The sequence below is a fragment of the Eleutherodactylus coqui genome, chromosome 7, assembly GCF_035609145.1.
Source record: "Eleutherodactylus coqui strain aEleCoq1 chromosome 7, aEleCoq1.hap1, whole genome shotgun sequence".
NCBI classification, from domain to species: domain Eukaryota; kingdom Metazoa; phylum Chordata; class Amphibia; order Anura; family Eleutherodactylidae; genus Eleutherodactylus; species Eleutherodactylus coqui.
The window spans coordinates 146,500,046-146,513,366 of record NC_089843.1 but is presented as its reverse complement, the minus strand read 5'-3'; the positions used below and the strand labels follow the sequence as shown (position 1 = coordinate 146,513,366).

Here is a 13,321-nt window from a genome sequence, read left to right as displayed (position 1 = left end):
AAATCTTCATACTTTGTATGTATGCTTAACCAACATTCAAGTTTCTGTCTCAGGGGTGTTCCTAGCACTAATCAGCTGCTCTCTCTTATGAACACGCACAATCGAAGCTAACTATTATTAGCATGCCACTTAATACTATCAGCTTTCTCTCCATCCATCATCCTTTCCTCAGACTAGAGGAAAGTAATATCCCCCTCACTGCTGATAAGAGCAGAGAATTCACCCAGAGTAAACTACAAGCCTCTGTAATAATAGCTTTCTCTGCTGTCTGTCCTACTGATCTCCTCCACTGTCATATAGCCCACTATAGTAGCTCAGTGGAAAGGCAGTGAGTGCACATTCACAAGAGTAGAGCAGCTAGGGAAACGTCAGTTTACCCTGACAGAATTTGCTAAGACTTCAGTCTTAGTCTGCAGTGCCTTGGAAAACAATACAAGCAAAGAAATTTTTAATGAAAACTAGAGATGAGCGAGCATACTTGTCCGAGCTTGATGATCGTTCGAGTATTAGGGTGCTCGAGATGCTCGTTACTCGAGACGAGCACCACGCGGTACTCGTCTCGATTAAACGAGCACTGACCATTGAATTCAATGGAGCCGGCAATACAGCCGGCTCCCTTGAAAGCAATGGGCTGCCGGCGATCTCAGGATGAATTTTCGGGAAGGGCTTAAAAATATAAGACCTTACCTGAAAATGATCCTAAAGTGTGTAAAACAAAAATAGAAACGGGCCGGAGCTGTCCAGCGCATTGAATTCAATGGAGCTGGCAATACAGCCGGCTCCCTTGAAAGCAATGGGCTGCTGGCGATCTCAGGATGAATTTTCGGAAAGGGCTTAAAAATATAAGACCTTACCTGAAAATGATCCTAAAATGTGTAAAAAGAAAAAATATGTCAGCATAAAGATTGTTCTGCTCTGCCATAGCTGTAACAGCTGTGGCAGAGAAGAACGATGGTAGCCCATTGAATTCAATGGAGCCGGCAATACAGCCGGCTCCATTGAAAGCAATGGGCTGCCGGCGATCGCGGGATGAATGAGCTGCCTCTGATTGGTCACAGCCTCACCAATCAGAGGCAGCTCTCACTCACACCCATTCATGAATTCATGAATGGGTGAGTGCTGCCTCTGATTGGCTCAGTGCAGGGACCAATCAGGGGCAGCTCTCAGCTGTCAATCAGAGGCAGCACTCACTCACCCATTCATGAATTCATGAATGGGTGTGAGTGAGAGCTGCCTCTGATTGGTGAGGCTGTGACCAATCAGAGGCAGCTCATTCAGCAGGCGGGGATTTTAAATCCCCAGCTACTGAATACTACTCAGAGCAGTTCAGGAGAACTGCCGGCCAGATGCGGCTGAACTCCGGCTTCAGCGGAAAGGTGAGTATACATTTTTTTTTATTTTTACACATTTTAGGATGATTTTCAGGTAAGGGCTTATATTTTTAAGCCCTTCCCGAAAATTCATCCCGCGCTCACCGGCAGCCCATTGCTTTCAGATGCAGCCCAACATGTAGCCCCTCGCCTGCCCTATCCGTTTCTGTGTCGTTCCCATCACTTTCGTGAATTTCCCAGATTTTCACAAATGAAAACCTTAGCGAGCATCGGCGATATACAAAAATGTTCGAGTCGCCCATTGACTTTAATGGGGTTCGTTACTCAAAACGAACCCTCGAGCATCGCGGGAAGTTCGACTCGAGTAATGAGCACTCGAGCATTTTGGTGCTCGCTCATCTCTAATGAAAACCAATTACAAAAAGTTTTTATTTCCAAAAACATTAATTTTAAGAAAAAAAGTGCAAAGGTATACATAGCCTTTAAATTTTACAGTGTCTCCCTCTTGAAATATTCATTGAAAGACTTTCTTGATAACATACATCTGAGTAGTTGACTTAGTGTCAACCACAATGATTGATTTACTACTAAAAAGGTATTCAGAAATTGTGGAATGAACAGAGACATACTAGAAACAAAGGCAATAATGAACAGAGCAAAACCCACTGATTGAATTGAAAGAATACTAGAAGAACAAGAGATGCAGGAAAAAGCATTTGGTTTAGTCTAAGCCACAGGAAACTTTTCCGAGATCACTTTGTGCTTTCATCAAATAGTTTAGAAAGAATAAAGAAAACCACATGGAATATGGGTCAGGGAAAAGAGCTCTACAAATGATAATATTGGAATAAATAAGTACGTAAAACCCTTTGAAGCTGGGAAGTTTTCTCATCATGTATTAAAAGTCGATATTTGGGGTGTGCTGCAGTTTTTAGCATACCCAAGTGACATTAAAACAAACAGTCTTACAAATTAGAAGGAAAAGTTTTACCTCTGCAAACATTTTATAAACTGGCATGGTGCAGTGAAAGTATGGACCCAGAAGATGAAAGGAAGCCGCGGTACTTCTAAAGTAAGCAGCTCCATTTGAGTGGAGTTGTCTGTAGACATTGCTGATGAGGAGCACACAGACAAAGCTTACAAGGACACTCTGCTCTCAGAGTGGAAATTATACTCAGTTAAAACTGAACACCTATTCAGTGGCTCAGGTTTCTATTTGGGGCATTCATGTTTAATAGGAGATATTGGTCTTTTTTTTTTACATACATAATTTTAGTGATGTAGCAAAACTTTATTGCTAAAGTTCTTTATTTTTACATTATGGTGCACTTATTGGTATAAAACCCGTCAAAGCAATATTTGCACAATTTACTTTTGTCACCTATCCACATGATCGGCCATAACATTTTAATCAGTGGGGGTCTCACATCTGGGATATCCATCAAAGCTGAGATCAGGGTCCCATGTCCTACCTCATTGAGGAGGAGCTTGAATGGAGCTGGTACCAAGCATGCACTCTCCCAGCTCTGTTCATTTCTCTGAGACTACTAGAAATAGAGTATAAGCACTTGGCTATCTCCAGCATAGAGGTGAATGGAGTGGCAGTACACATGCTTAGTTGCTACTTCATTCAAGCTCCTCCTTACTGGAGGAGGTTTGCAGTGAAGAGGAGCTGGGGACATAAGACCCCACTCTTGGAATCAGCGGGGATCCAAGCTGTGGCCACCCACCAATCAGACTTTTAGCACCTATACCGTAGATAAGTGAAAAACAAATCCATTAAGAAACAACCCCTTTAAGCATTACTTATAAAGATGAGTTATTTAATCAGTCTTTTTTTATATGTAACATATCAAAAAAGTTTTCTTCACTTTAAAAACTCATTTAAGAGAATATGACCGAGTAAAGTGGGGCTTTGATCCCCTCTTTATTAGCCAACTAGTGACTCCCCCTTTGCTAGTAGACAGCGACTCTCACTAGGTAGACCTAGAATATCTGTGTATTACATAGACAGCCATGCATTTGAAAAAAGAAAATAAGAAGCCAATACAATTTTTTAGGTGGCACAATCAGCGGTTTGATGAGGTCTCAGGAGCTGGAAACACAGCAATCAAGCGGTTGTCTGTGATAAGGCAAGCCATTGAAGTTCTCTTTATGTGAAATTCTGCAATTACTATAAGCAAAAAGGTCTTTTTATCAGACAATGGCTGAACATGTGTTTCAAATGTGATTATTAAAGGGCCTGCCTACTTTTGAAAAACTTATTGCATTAATGGAAAGGGGTCCTTTGTTCAGGATCTTCATCTATTAGAGCTAGTAGAGAATGCTTACAAACAGCTCTTGTGATCTTGAAGATCTGCCCTGCATTACATGGACAACTCATGTAATGGAGTGGACACTGTATAATGTTTAATTTCCCCTGTGGTAATACTGCAGGAAAAATGAACATTTCCTGCAGAATCTCCCCTGGGATTACAGACGATTGCTGCAGGTCCAGCAGGGAAATGCACTAATTAGTTTACTATCAAAAAGGGAATCTAATAAGTAGGGATTCTTGTTTTTAAATGCATTAGAAAAAAGCTTTTTATAATGTTTATTTTTTCAACTTTGTAAAAGGCCAATACTACCTTTTTTTCCAGTTGATTTTTGTATTTTTAAAAAAACACTAATGGTTATTTTAGAATTCTAAAAGATATCACATATTTTCTAAATCCCAACAGTACAGTCACTTGATGATCAATTAAGTGACCAACGGAAGCAGTGGTACTTCTAGAAAGAAGCCACAGGCATAGCCATGCAGTAACTTCTAATCTGGTAACCCAAAATATGTCAGTATAACAACAAAGTCCAAGAAGCCGTGTCATTGGTCATTACACAAAGTCCTGGCCCAGTTAACTGGAAGCAACAGTAAGTGATACGGAGTTCACAGAACAATCTATAGGCTAGTCAGTACAGGATACCTTCAGCAGTTCTGTGCCCAGCCAACAGGGGATCAATTTCTCTCCCGCCCATCAGTACAGATTCAACATTGGAGGTGAGGGAAAGGAGGAACCGCTTGGCAACGACTTCACTGTTCATCACCAGTTTTTTCCTAATTACCAGAGGAAAACTGATGATAGAACAATCCTGTCGCACAAACCAGGAGAGATTCCCTTCTTCCTTGGTCTACAGCTTAGCAGCCCGCTCTACATATACTGCACTTCCCATTCCTTCAGCTTAACTTCATTCCTTCGTTCCTGCCTCCTCTAAGGCCACTCTCACACAAGAGGTTTTTTAACGCAACATTTTACAGCGTCTGCCTGCATTTTTACTGCACATTCTGGGCAGTAACAATGCCGGCAAAGCAAGCTGATGATGTCACCATTTTTTCCACCTTCAATGGAAGCAGTCCGTGGAGTCCGCATAAAAATGGAGCATGCTGCGATTTTCCCCCCACGAGCGGAAATCGTAATAAATCTCCGCTCATGTGTAGGAAGCAGCAGATCTACATAGGAAGTAGTGGGCAGTATCTGTTGCGGAATCGAGGTGGTAACGCCGACAACAGTTTCTGCAGCAAGTATCCACCCGTAAGCAGGTGGCATAAAGAATATAATTCTCAAGGTGGTGCCTGAAAGCATCAGACCAAAGTCAGCAGTTTATGGAAATAATTTATAATACAAAGAGGAGACCTCCAGAGTGTGACATGTAATCAGGTGAGAGGGGCAGTGATGAAAAAATGAATTTTTGGCAGAGTGGCCCTTAAAAATTCAAATTTTACTAATATTTGATAGTAACATAAAATGCTTTAATCTTTTTAACCTTTTTTAAGAATAACTATAATTATCAATTGAGATCCATTATTACTTTACAAATCTAAACTCTGAAACATTCCTTAAAAGCACATCATTAGTTCTTTTAATCTAATTCAAAAAATATTGGGAGGTTAGGAGAAATAAATTGGAGAACATGATCAGACCTGGCCGGCTTCACATGACTAGATTCCAGTTGCAGAATACGCAATCGACATCTTTATGGAGGATTCGCAGCAAATCACACACATTGTACTTTCACTTTTCCCTTCACACTTGGGGAAAAGACTAGCGTATTCCATGAGCGGAGGAAAAAAATCGCAGCATGCTCTGTCTTGCTGCGGACTGCGCGTGGATGGCCTCCATTTAAGTCAATAGAGGCTGTCAAATCTGCAGCCCATCCGTACTGTTAATTTCCATGGGTACCCAACGTCATTGCCTAGCAATAGGGAAATACAAATATTAAAAAAAAACAAAAAAAAACACTGTATTGTGCATGACCACCTGCAAGCCCCCATGGTCAGATTTTGCAGGTTCGCGGGGTCACCAGCCGGGGGGCACAGCCAGATTCTGCTGCAAAATCTCGTATGCCGACCTGGTCGTGTGCAGCCGGCCTAAGAGGACTATATGAACAGTAAAAAAATGCTATAAATTATGTGATGAGGTGAAATATAAAAATGATGCAATCTGTATTGATATTAAAACATACAAATCTATTAGTAACCCATTCATGCAGGAACTAAAATGAATGCAATCCCCTAGTCAGGAGCGGGAAATCTAGCTGTGATCGCTGACTATAGTTTACCTACAGTACCTAAACTGAATTAGTCTCAGACACAACCTCTGTCCCATTATTGGCTCAGACTGTCTCTTGATTTAGCAGGAGGCGTGTCCCAGACTACTATAGATTACACAAGTATAAGTATAAATGTGGCAACATCCAAGGTGCAGTTCAGAACGATCTTTATTCTTCCTAATTGACAGATTAGACAGCATAGCTAAACTATAGTTCCAGTTCTGTCCTATTCTACTATAGCTTTGCTAAAAACAGCTAAGGAGCAAGATCTGAGGAGAATAAATAGCGGGCAATCATCTCCTGTAGGTACAGACTTACAGTATTAATTTTGAGTTCCTGACTAGAGGGTCACTTTAACTTAAAACTATCTGAATAAAATATATTGTATTCTCTAATTAATTGAATTACAGAAAGTGCAATAATTATTATTTTCTGCCAAAAACAATGCATTAAAAAATGGAAATGACATATCCTGAAAATTATATACCACGGTCCCTCCATTTATATTAATTGTGAGATGATAATTATATAGAAAGATCCTAAGGCCTTAGTCAGACGGGCGTTTTTTTGCGCGATTTGCGCATGCGATTCGCGCATATATAGAACCAATGGTTCGCTATGGTATCGGTCACATGTCCGCTTTTTATGCGGATATGCGATAAATTATAGGACACGACGATTCGCAAATTGCGCCTATCTGCGTTCGGCGTTTTATGTGCGCACCAAAATCATTTTTTTCGCCGGTCAGTCTAAGTTTCATGCGCATTTTGATGCGCACAGCGATTTTTCTCCGGTCAGACGGGCGTTTTGCTGCGACGATTAACGCGGCTAGGTGCAGATTTTTCCCGTGATTTTTCGCGCCGGTCACGCGATTTGCGCATGCGCATGCGACATGCGATGCGCAAATCACGCGAAATAACGCCCGTCTGACTAAGGCCTTATTTGTAACAAAGCTACCAAAATGAAACGCAAAAAAAAAAGTGAAGAAAATTAGTGAGAAATTAAACAATTAATAAAATACATTAGATTAGCTGACTCCATTCACATAAAATAATGCTTCATGCACTATAGGGTTACTGTAAAAGCCTCCTGCTTCATTATGCAATGTGGCTGGCGTTTATTTCGCGCTTTATACTGTGCATTGAAGATGTCTGGCAACTAAATATGCAGTACAGTACCATTGATTCACTTTCAATTATATGTAAAATGTTACCTGGTTGTTACCTCTATGCTCCCACCTCAAGGGTTCTATAATTATAAGCCACTGAAATCTTCTGACTAGCCATTGCCTGTATGGGTATCGGTATCAATAGGGTCACCACTAGAGATGAGCGAGCGTACTCGCTAAGGGCAAATACTCGAGTGAGTAGTGCCTTATGCAAGTACCTGCCCGCTCGTCTCTAAAGATTCGGGTGCCGGCAGGGGGCAGGGAGCGGCGGGGGAGAGTAGGGAGGAACGGGGGGGATGATCTCTCTCACTCTCTCACCCCCGCTCCCCCCTGCTCACTCCTGCAACTCACCGCTCTCCCCCGCCGGCACCCGAATCTTTTGAGACGAGCAGGCAGGTACTCGCATAAGGCACTACTCGCTCGAGTAGTTTGCCTTAGCGAGTACGCTCGCTCATCTCTAGTCACCACTGATTGCAGCAAAAGCATTTTACTTTAGTTATTGAGTGGATTAAGGCCCAATGTTGACGGGCGGATTTGAATTGGCACCTGTGAGGATGATCCACAGTTCAAGCTGCCCATAGGGAAACACGGACGTCCGCACCTAAATTAAAGCATGCGGATTTGATTTGCAGATCTATGGATGAGTAAATCAAGTCGCAGTGCAGTTTCCGCAGGGACGGCTTCCATTGCAGTCAATAGAAGCCGTCCGATCCGCGGCCCATCCACAATTATCATTGCGGACAAGCTGCGGGTTCTGCATGAAAGCAGGAATTTGAAAAGAAAAAAAAGAAGACCCAGACAGGTAGGCAGTGTCCTTGGCCGCAGGCCGAGTCTCAATTCCACTGGTGGCTCCCGCATGCGGAATCTGACCCGCCCATGGACATGACGCCTAAGAGTAAATTCACAAAGTCGCTCATGATTTTGCTGGCAATAGAGCAGCCAACACCCAGAACAGTGCAACCATTAACTAACAGATGACATTAATATTATTATACATCATCTTTAGTATAACGTATAATATAGACCATATAACATTTTACAAGCCCCAACGTGTCAACACAAGAGAAATTAAACAAAATATATTGCCGCACACGATATGCTATGCAAGCTGTTCTAATTTATGTTGTGATAAATGGTGACATATGCTGCAGCACAGTTTTAGTTTTATATTCAGGACATTTTAATTAATGGTCCTATTAGTACATTAATGAAAACAAACCACCATACTATTATTCTTGAGCTACACAATTGAATACATTTTCTTGAACATTGTTAATTGTGATCCTGCTGGGTTTCTAAAAAACAAATTCACTATATCCATAATATTTATGGGAAAAAGAAAGCTTAAAAAACCTACATAAAGAGAGAACGTCATGAGTTTTCAGATTGTGACACTTGTATTGATATTCTTTGCTGTCATTTTTATTAATTGCTTGGTCTGCAGATATTGACTTTCCAAAAGGTAAAAACCCCTAATGGCAGCCATTACGGTGCCCTTGGGGGGTCGTCACACAGGTTTGCCAATGGCCAGAGTTGCATGCTTTCCTGCTCCCTCCCGGTGTAGGTTAAAAAGTATTTCTAACTGTATGGTGGTTCAAAAATAACGTGAAAATTATTAGCAAGCGATGATGAACCAGTGGTTTCTGAAACATTGAAATGACTGATTTATAATACTGTGTACAAGTTATATGCATACAAAAGTTTTACCTTAAATTCTTTTTCGATATTGGCAAGTTTGGCTAACTCATTACTCAGTTCCAATGCTGTGTGAACAGGATCTTCACTGGAAAGCGAGAGATAGGCAGGGCTGGCCAGTCCCTTGTAGGCATTTATCCTGGATCTTGAGTGGCTGAATGAATCATGCTTTTGTTTTTCCATACAGTCACCGCACTTGCAGAAGTAATCATGCGGCCGTTCTATCTTCGCTCCTTTTATTAATAGCATATGCACAACTTCATATTTTTGGCAGTGTGCAGCGAGGATGATAGGTGTGATGTCAGGGGAGAACCTAGTACCATCTTCATCATAGGAATAAAAATCATCATCTTGCAGCTCCTGTTCACACGGGCTAAGTGTTAGTCTTTTGTTGGCTGCAAATGCAGGATGATTTAAAATAGCTTCAACTATCCTAACATATCCTTTGCTGATTGCAAGAAGCAAGGCATCTCCAATTCGTGCCAAGTTTTCCTTTTTCAGCAAAAGTTCAGACACTTCTAAATGTTCGTTTCCTACTGCCAACTGTAGGGCATTTTGTCCCATGTAATCCACACAGTTGACATTCAATGTTTTTGACTCCTCCAGCATCTTTCTTACCACAGGAATGTTCCCATACTCGGCAGCATCCAAGAAACGCTCCTCCTCTGCAGTCAGGTTTGGTCCACGGTTGTTAAACATAAATGCTGGGCCACGGACGGCCTGTCTCCTTCCCTTCTCTCTTATCATGGTTACTCTCCTCATCGAAGGGCTCCCTTCACCTGCTCTGAAGAAGAAAGAACACAAATTAACCAAACAATCCATATACATTCACCACATACAAAGCCATTGAGTGTAATAACCAATTTACTAAATATTTATTTTCAATACGTGTGGATATATTCTACTCACTTAATCTGTATTGGAAAAGGACCATAAAAGTTTTGGACTCCAAGAACCCATCCTTGGTTTTTAACAGTTTATATTTTAGGACATTACAGGCAGTTTACTAGAAAGTATTTCACAACGCAAATTTGTATGCTTCAAATGTAGTCTATAAAAAAGTGTAGATGTTCTACCCAATCAACATATCTGAAACCTAGGGCTTGCTATAAACTAAATAACTTTCCGTAATAGTGATATTTCTGAATCGTTGAGAGCATATTTACATAAATTAATAATCTGATGCGCAGATCCAATTACCTTCTCTGTATTACCAATGATCAGATTATATTATGTGGTGTTCTCATTCCCTCTTCAAAAAAGATTAGGTAGATGATGAGGAAGATTGTAGGTATCGGGGATAAGTGGGGAGGGGCACATCATACAGGATGCCCTTGATAAAGCATGGAGATATTCCATAATATTCACACAACGATGCATGGTTCTCTGGCACTAGAAGTGCTAAATACTGTAGGTATATTTGCTGGCACTAAGGGTTTAAGTGGATGTTCTAAGGCAGCTGATTAGTTAATTATCTCCAGAGAGAGGCAACTATACAGGCATTACAAGTAGCCACATAGCCCCTCTAAAAATGTGCAGTAAGCAGATCTATTGAAGGTAGGGTATGTGTGTTTAGTATTTTTTTTTGCTCACCCCTACTGCCTATTCCTAAATATTGATCAATGTGATTAGTGATGAGCAATTAGTGGTATCATCGATTTGCGTTAGTATCGGGCCAATTTCACGAAAATCGTAATTTGGGAAGGTCGATTTCGATTCCCATTAAAGTCGATGGGAGTAAAAATCAGGTTCACTAATTTGCCCTCCAGAAGTCCCTCAAATTGCATGGGAATGCAGCCACACACCTGAGGAACATTGTGCTCCTGCCAAAATTGGTAAAATAGTGTACAGTGGTTTAGGAGTCAATTGTAGCCAGGGGTGTCAGTGAAAATAAAAGGAGGTTCACATAGGGTCTTCTAGACCAAAAATTGCACCAAGGAAGACAGCAGATGTGCTGCTTGTTTTAAAAGCAATGTCATAAAATTTACAAGGAGTAATTCTGTTGGGTGAAAACTACATCAAGCATGAGCCTGCTCCAAGGAACAGCTATAGTTACCAAACATGTTGCTGTTTAAGACAGCAGGTGTGATGCTTGTTTTAAAAGAAAATGTCAGCAATTTTATAATAAGAAATTCTGCCAGGTGACAACAACACTGAAGCGTGGCCTGCTCCAAGGAACAGCTGTGGAGTTACCAAAAAAATTTCTATGCAATACAGCAAATACGCTGCTTGTTTTAAAATCAATGTCAACGTTTGCAAAGGACAAATTTACCAGGTGAACAGCCAAGCACAGACCTACTCCAAGGAAAAGCTATAAAGTTATACAGCTGTTTCTTGTGCTTTAGAAAAATTTTATTTTGGGAGGAGGTGGAGTAGGAAACATGGCAGGAGAAAGCGGCAGCAGCACCACATGCAAAAACACTGAGAGCAGAGTATGCTCCTCATGGAAACAATATATATATGTCTCATCTGGGTGGCGCAAGATGAGGAAATATTGGGGGAGCAGGAGGAGAGCAGCACAACTACCAGCAACACCACCTTGAGGACACAGTGTGGTCTTTGATATAAATCTATGCTCAGTCATATGTGAGTAAAAATTGCCACGATACTCAATTATCAGTAGAATCTGCCATAGAGGTACAGAAGTCAGGTAAAATCCATGCCTGGTTCATTTTTAAAAAACGTCAGGTGAGAACAGAAGGCCACAGAGTGTAGCTCGTACCTTTGTGAGCTATTTCTATGAACTCTCCAAACCCAACTGCTAGCTGCCTAAGGTCTGCAAATAAATTGTAGTGACCAGACTGGTGACTTTGAAACAGGTCTGAGACCACAAGAAGAACTGCAATATTCCCAACACCCAAGCTTATTTTGTCTGTCTGCTTTGCTGCTATATACGTTGACCGCAGCAGAAATATACCCCCAATGCACAGACCCTACGTATAGGCATATAAACAGGAAGCAGCAACTTTCTCTGTTCCCGCCAATAGAACCACTGTAGAATATCTGTCCTTATTAACAGACCACATGTTAAATGCTGCCTCATATTATACTTTCTCATCTGACTCTGGTGTCGCAGGTGGAATTGCCGGAAGTGTATTAGAAGGCTTCAGCTCCCATTGATTTGAAAGAGTGAAGCCCTCCAAGACAACTCTGCCTCCAACCCAGATGACGTCCAGCCCTGCTGCATTGAGAGTCAACTTGGCAATTAGCTGATTCCTGGGGATCCTGACGGGCTGGTCCATCACAATCAGCTACTCATGAACTGAGGATAGGTCATTAATACCATGTTCCCCAAAAATAAATCTGGGTCTTCTATTAAATTTCACCCCAAAAGAAGCGCTAGGGCTTATTTTAAGGGAATGTCATTTTACTTACCCAGCCACAGCTCAGCCAATCACTGCAGCGCTCGAAAAACCAATCACAGCCATTGTTTTGTGGTGGCTGAATTCATGAATCCCGTAACCAGGAAGTGATCCTGTGTGGGCAGCGGGAGACTACAGGTTCTGCGTTGGGGCTCTGCAAAGCAGCAGGAAGGACCTGGACTGAGCCTGTTGGGCAAGTAACTGGGCAGACATGGAAAAGCTCTGTAAAAATGCAGCAATTAAGTTTTTATGGCCCTTTTTTACGCATCCAATGCATTCTTATTGACTTTTTAGGAACTGTAACTAGGGCTTATTTTCAGGGTGAGGCTTATATTTTAAGCCTCCCCGGAAATCCTGTAAAATCATGCTAGGGCTTATTTTCGGGAAGACACAGTAGTATTTGGGTAGAAGAGTGCTTTATGACACAGAGCTCTATCTCCATAATGTCCTGCAATTTCTTGCCGAAGCCTTCAAGAGTATGCTTTTCTTCTAGGGCGATACATACTGTGTTATGTTTCAATCATTGTTTATTTGGGATAGGTGTACTCTTAATTGGAGCTGAGATAGTTACTCTTTACATGTGGTTGCCTCTGTTACTTTCACTTTGGTATTGCTAAAACTTAATTTGCAGTAGCAGCTCACCTTTATTCTTTTTAATGTTAATTGTATTCGGTTGGCACTATAAGGTTTAACCCACCCATAAATACAGGCTATATGAATATATAACCACCAAATATGTCCAGTTACTGTACTGCAAATTTAGGTTTTTTAAAATGTGATATTATTTATAAACGATGGGGAAAAAAATCATATTCAAATGCCTCTAGAAAAAGCGACGCTTTGAGTAAAAAGGGATTTGTATTCATTTGCATGAAATTTGCATCTTGTTATACCATGCAACAATTTCAAATCTGACTTTTTATTAATCTTAGAAAAAAAACTGGCAGAAGTGAGTTGTGTGTTAATTCCTTATTTGCATTCTGACTTCCAAGTATCAGGTGCAGCCAGCTTTAGAAAGGTAACATAAGGTAATATAAAAAATAGTTACTGTACATTGTGGAAGATTAGCTCAATTGTGGTAGATGGGCTATGGTCAGAGACAGGAACATTATTTATGTATATACACACATACATATATACACTGTGTGTGCGTGTCCAAAATAAGACTTTATTGTGGCAAA

General features: G+C 41.0%; 1 protein-coding gene across 1 annotated transcript in view; it reads right to left on the bottom strand.

The window, feature by feature from the left end:
• Window positions 1-13,321, bottom strand: part of TRPC3 (transient receptor potential cation channel subfamily C member 3) — a 256,571-nt gene that overhangs the window by 172,072 nt on the left and 71,178 nt on the right. The window contains exon 2 of the mRNA XM_066573799.1: window positions 8,791-9,562. Within this exon, the coding sequence (XP_066429896.1) occupies window positions 8,791-9,562 (772 nt within the window). The remainder of the gene's footprint in view (window positions 1-8,790; window positions 9,563-13,321) is intronic.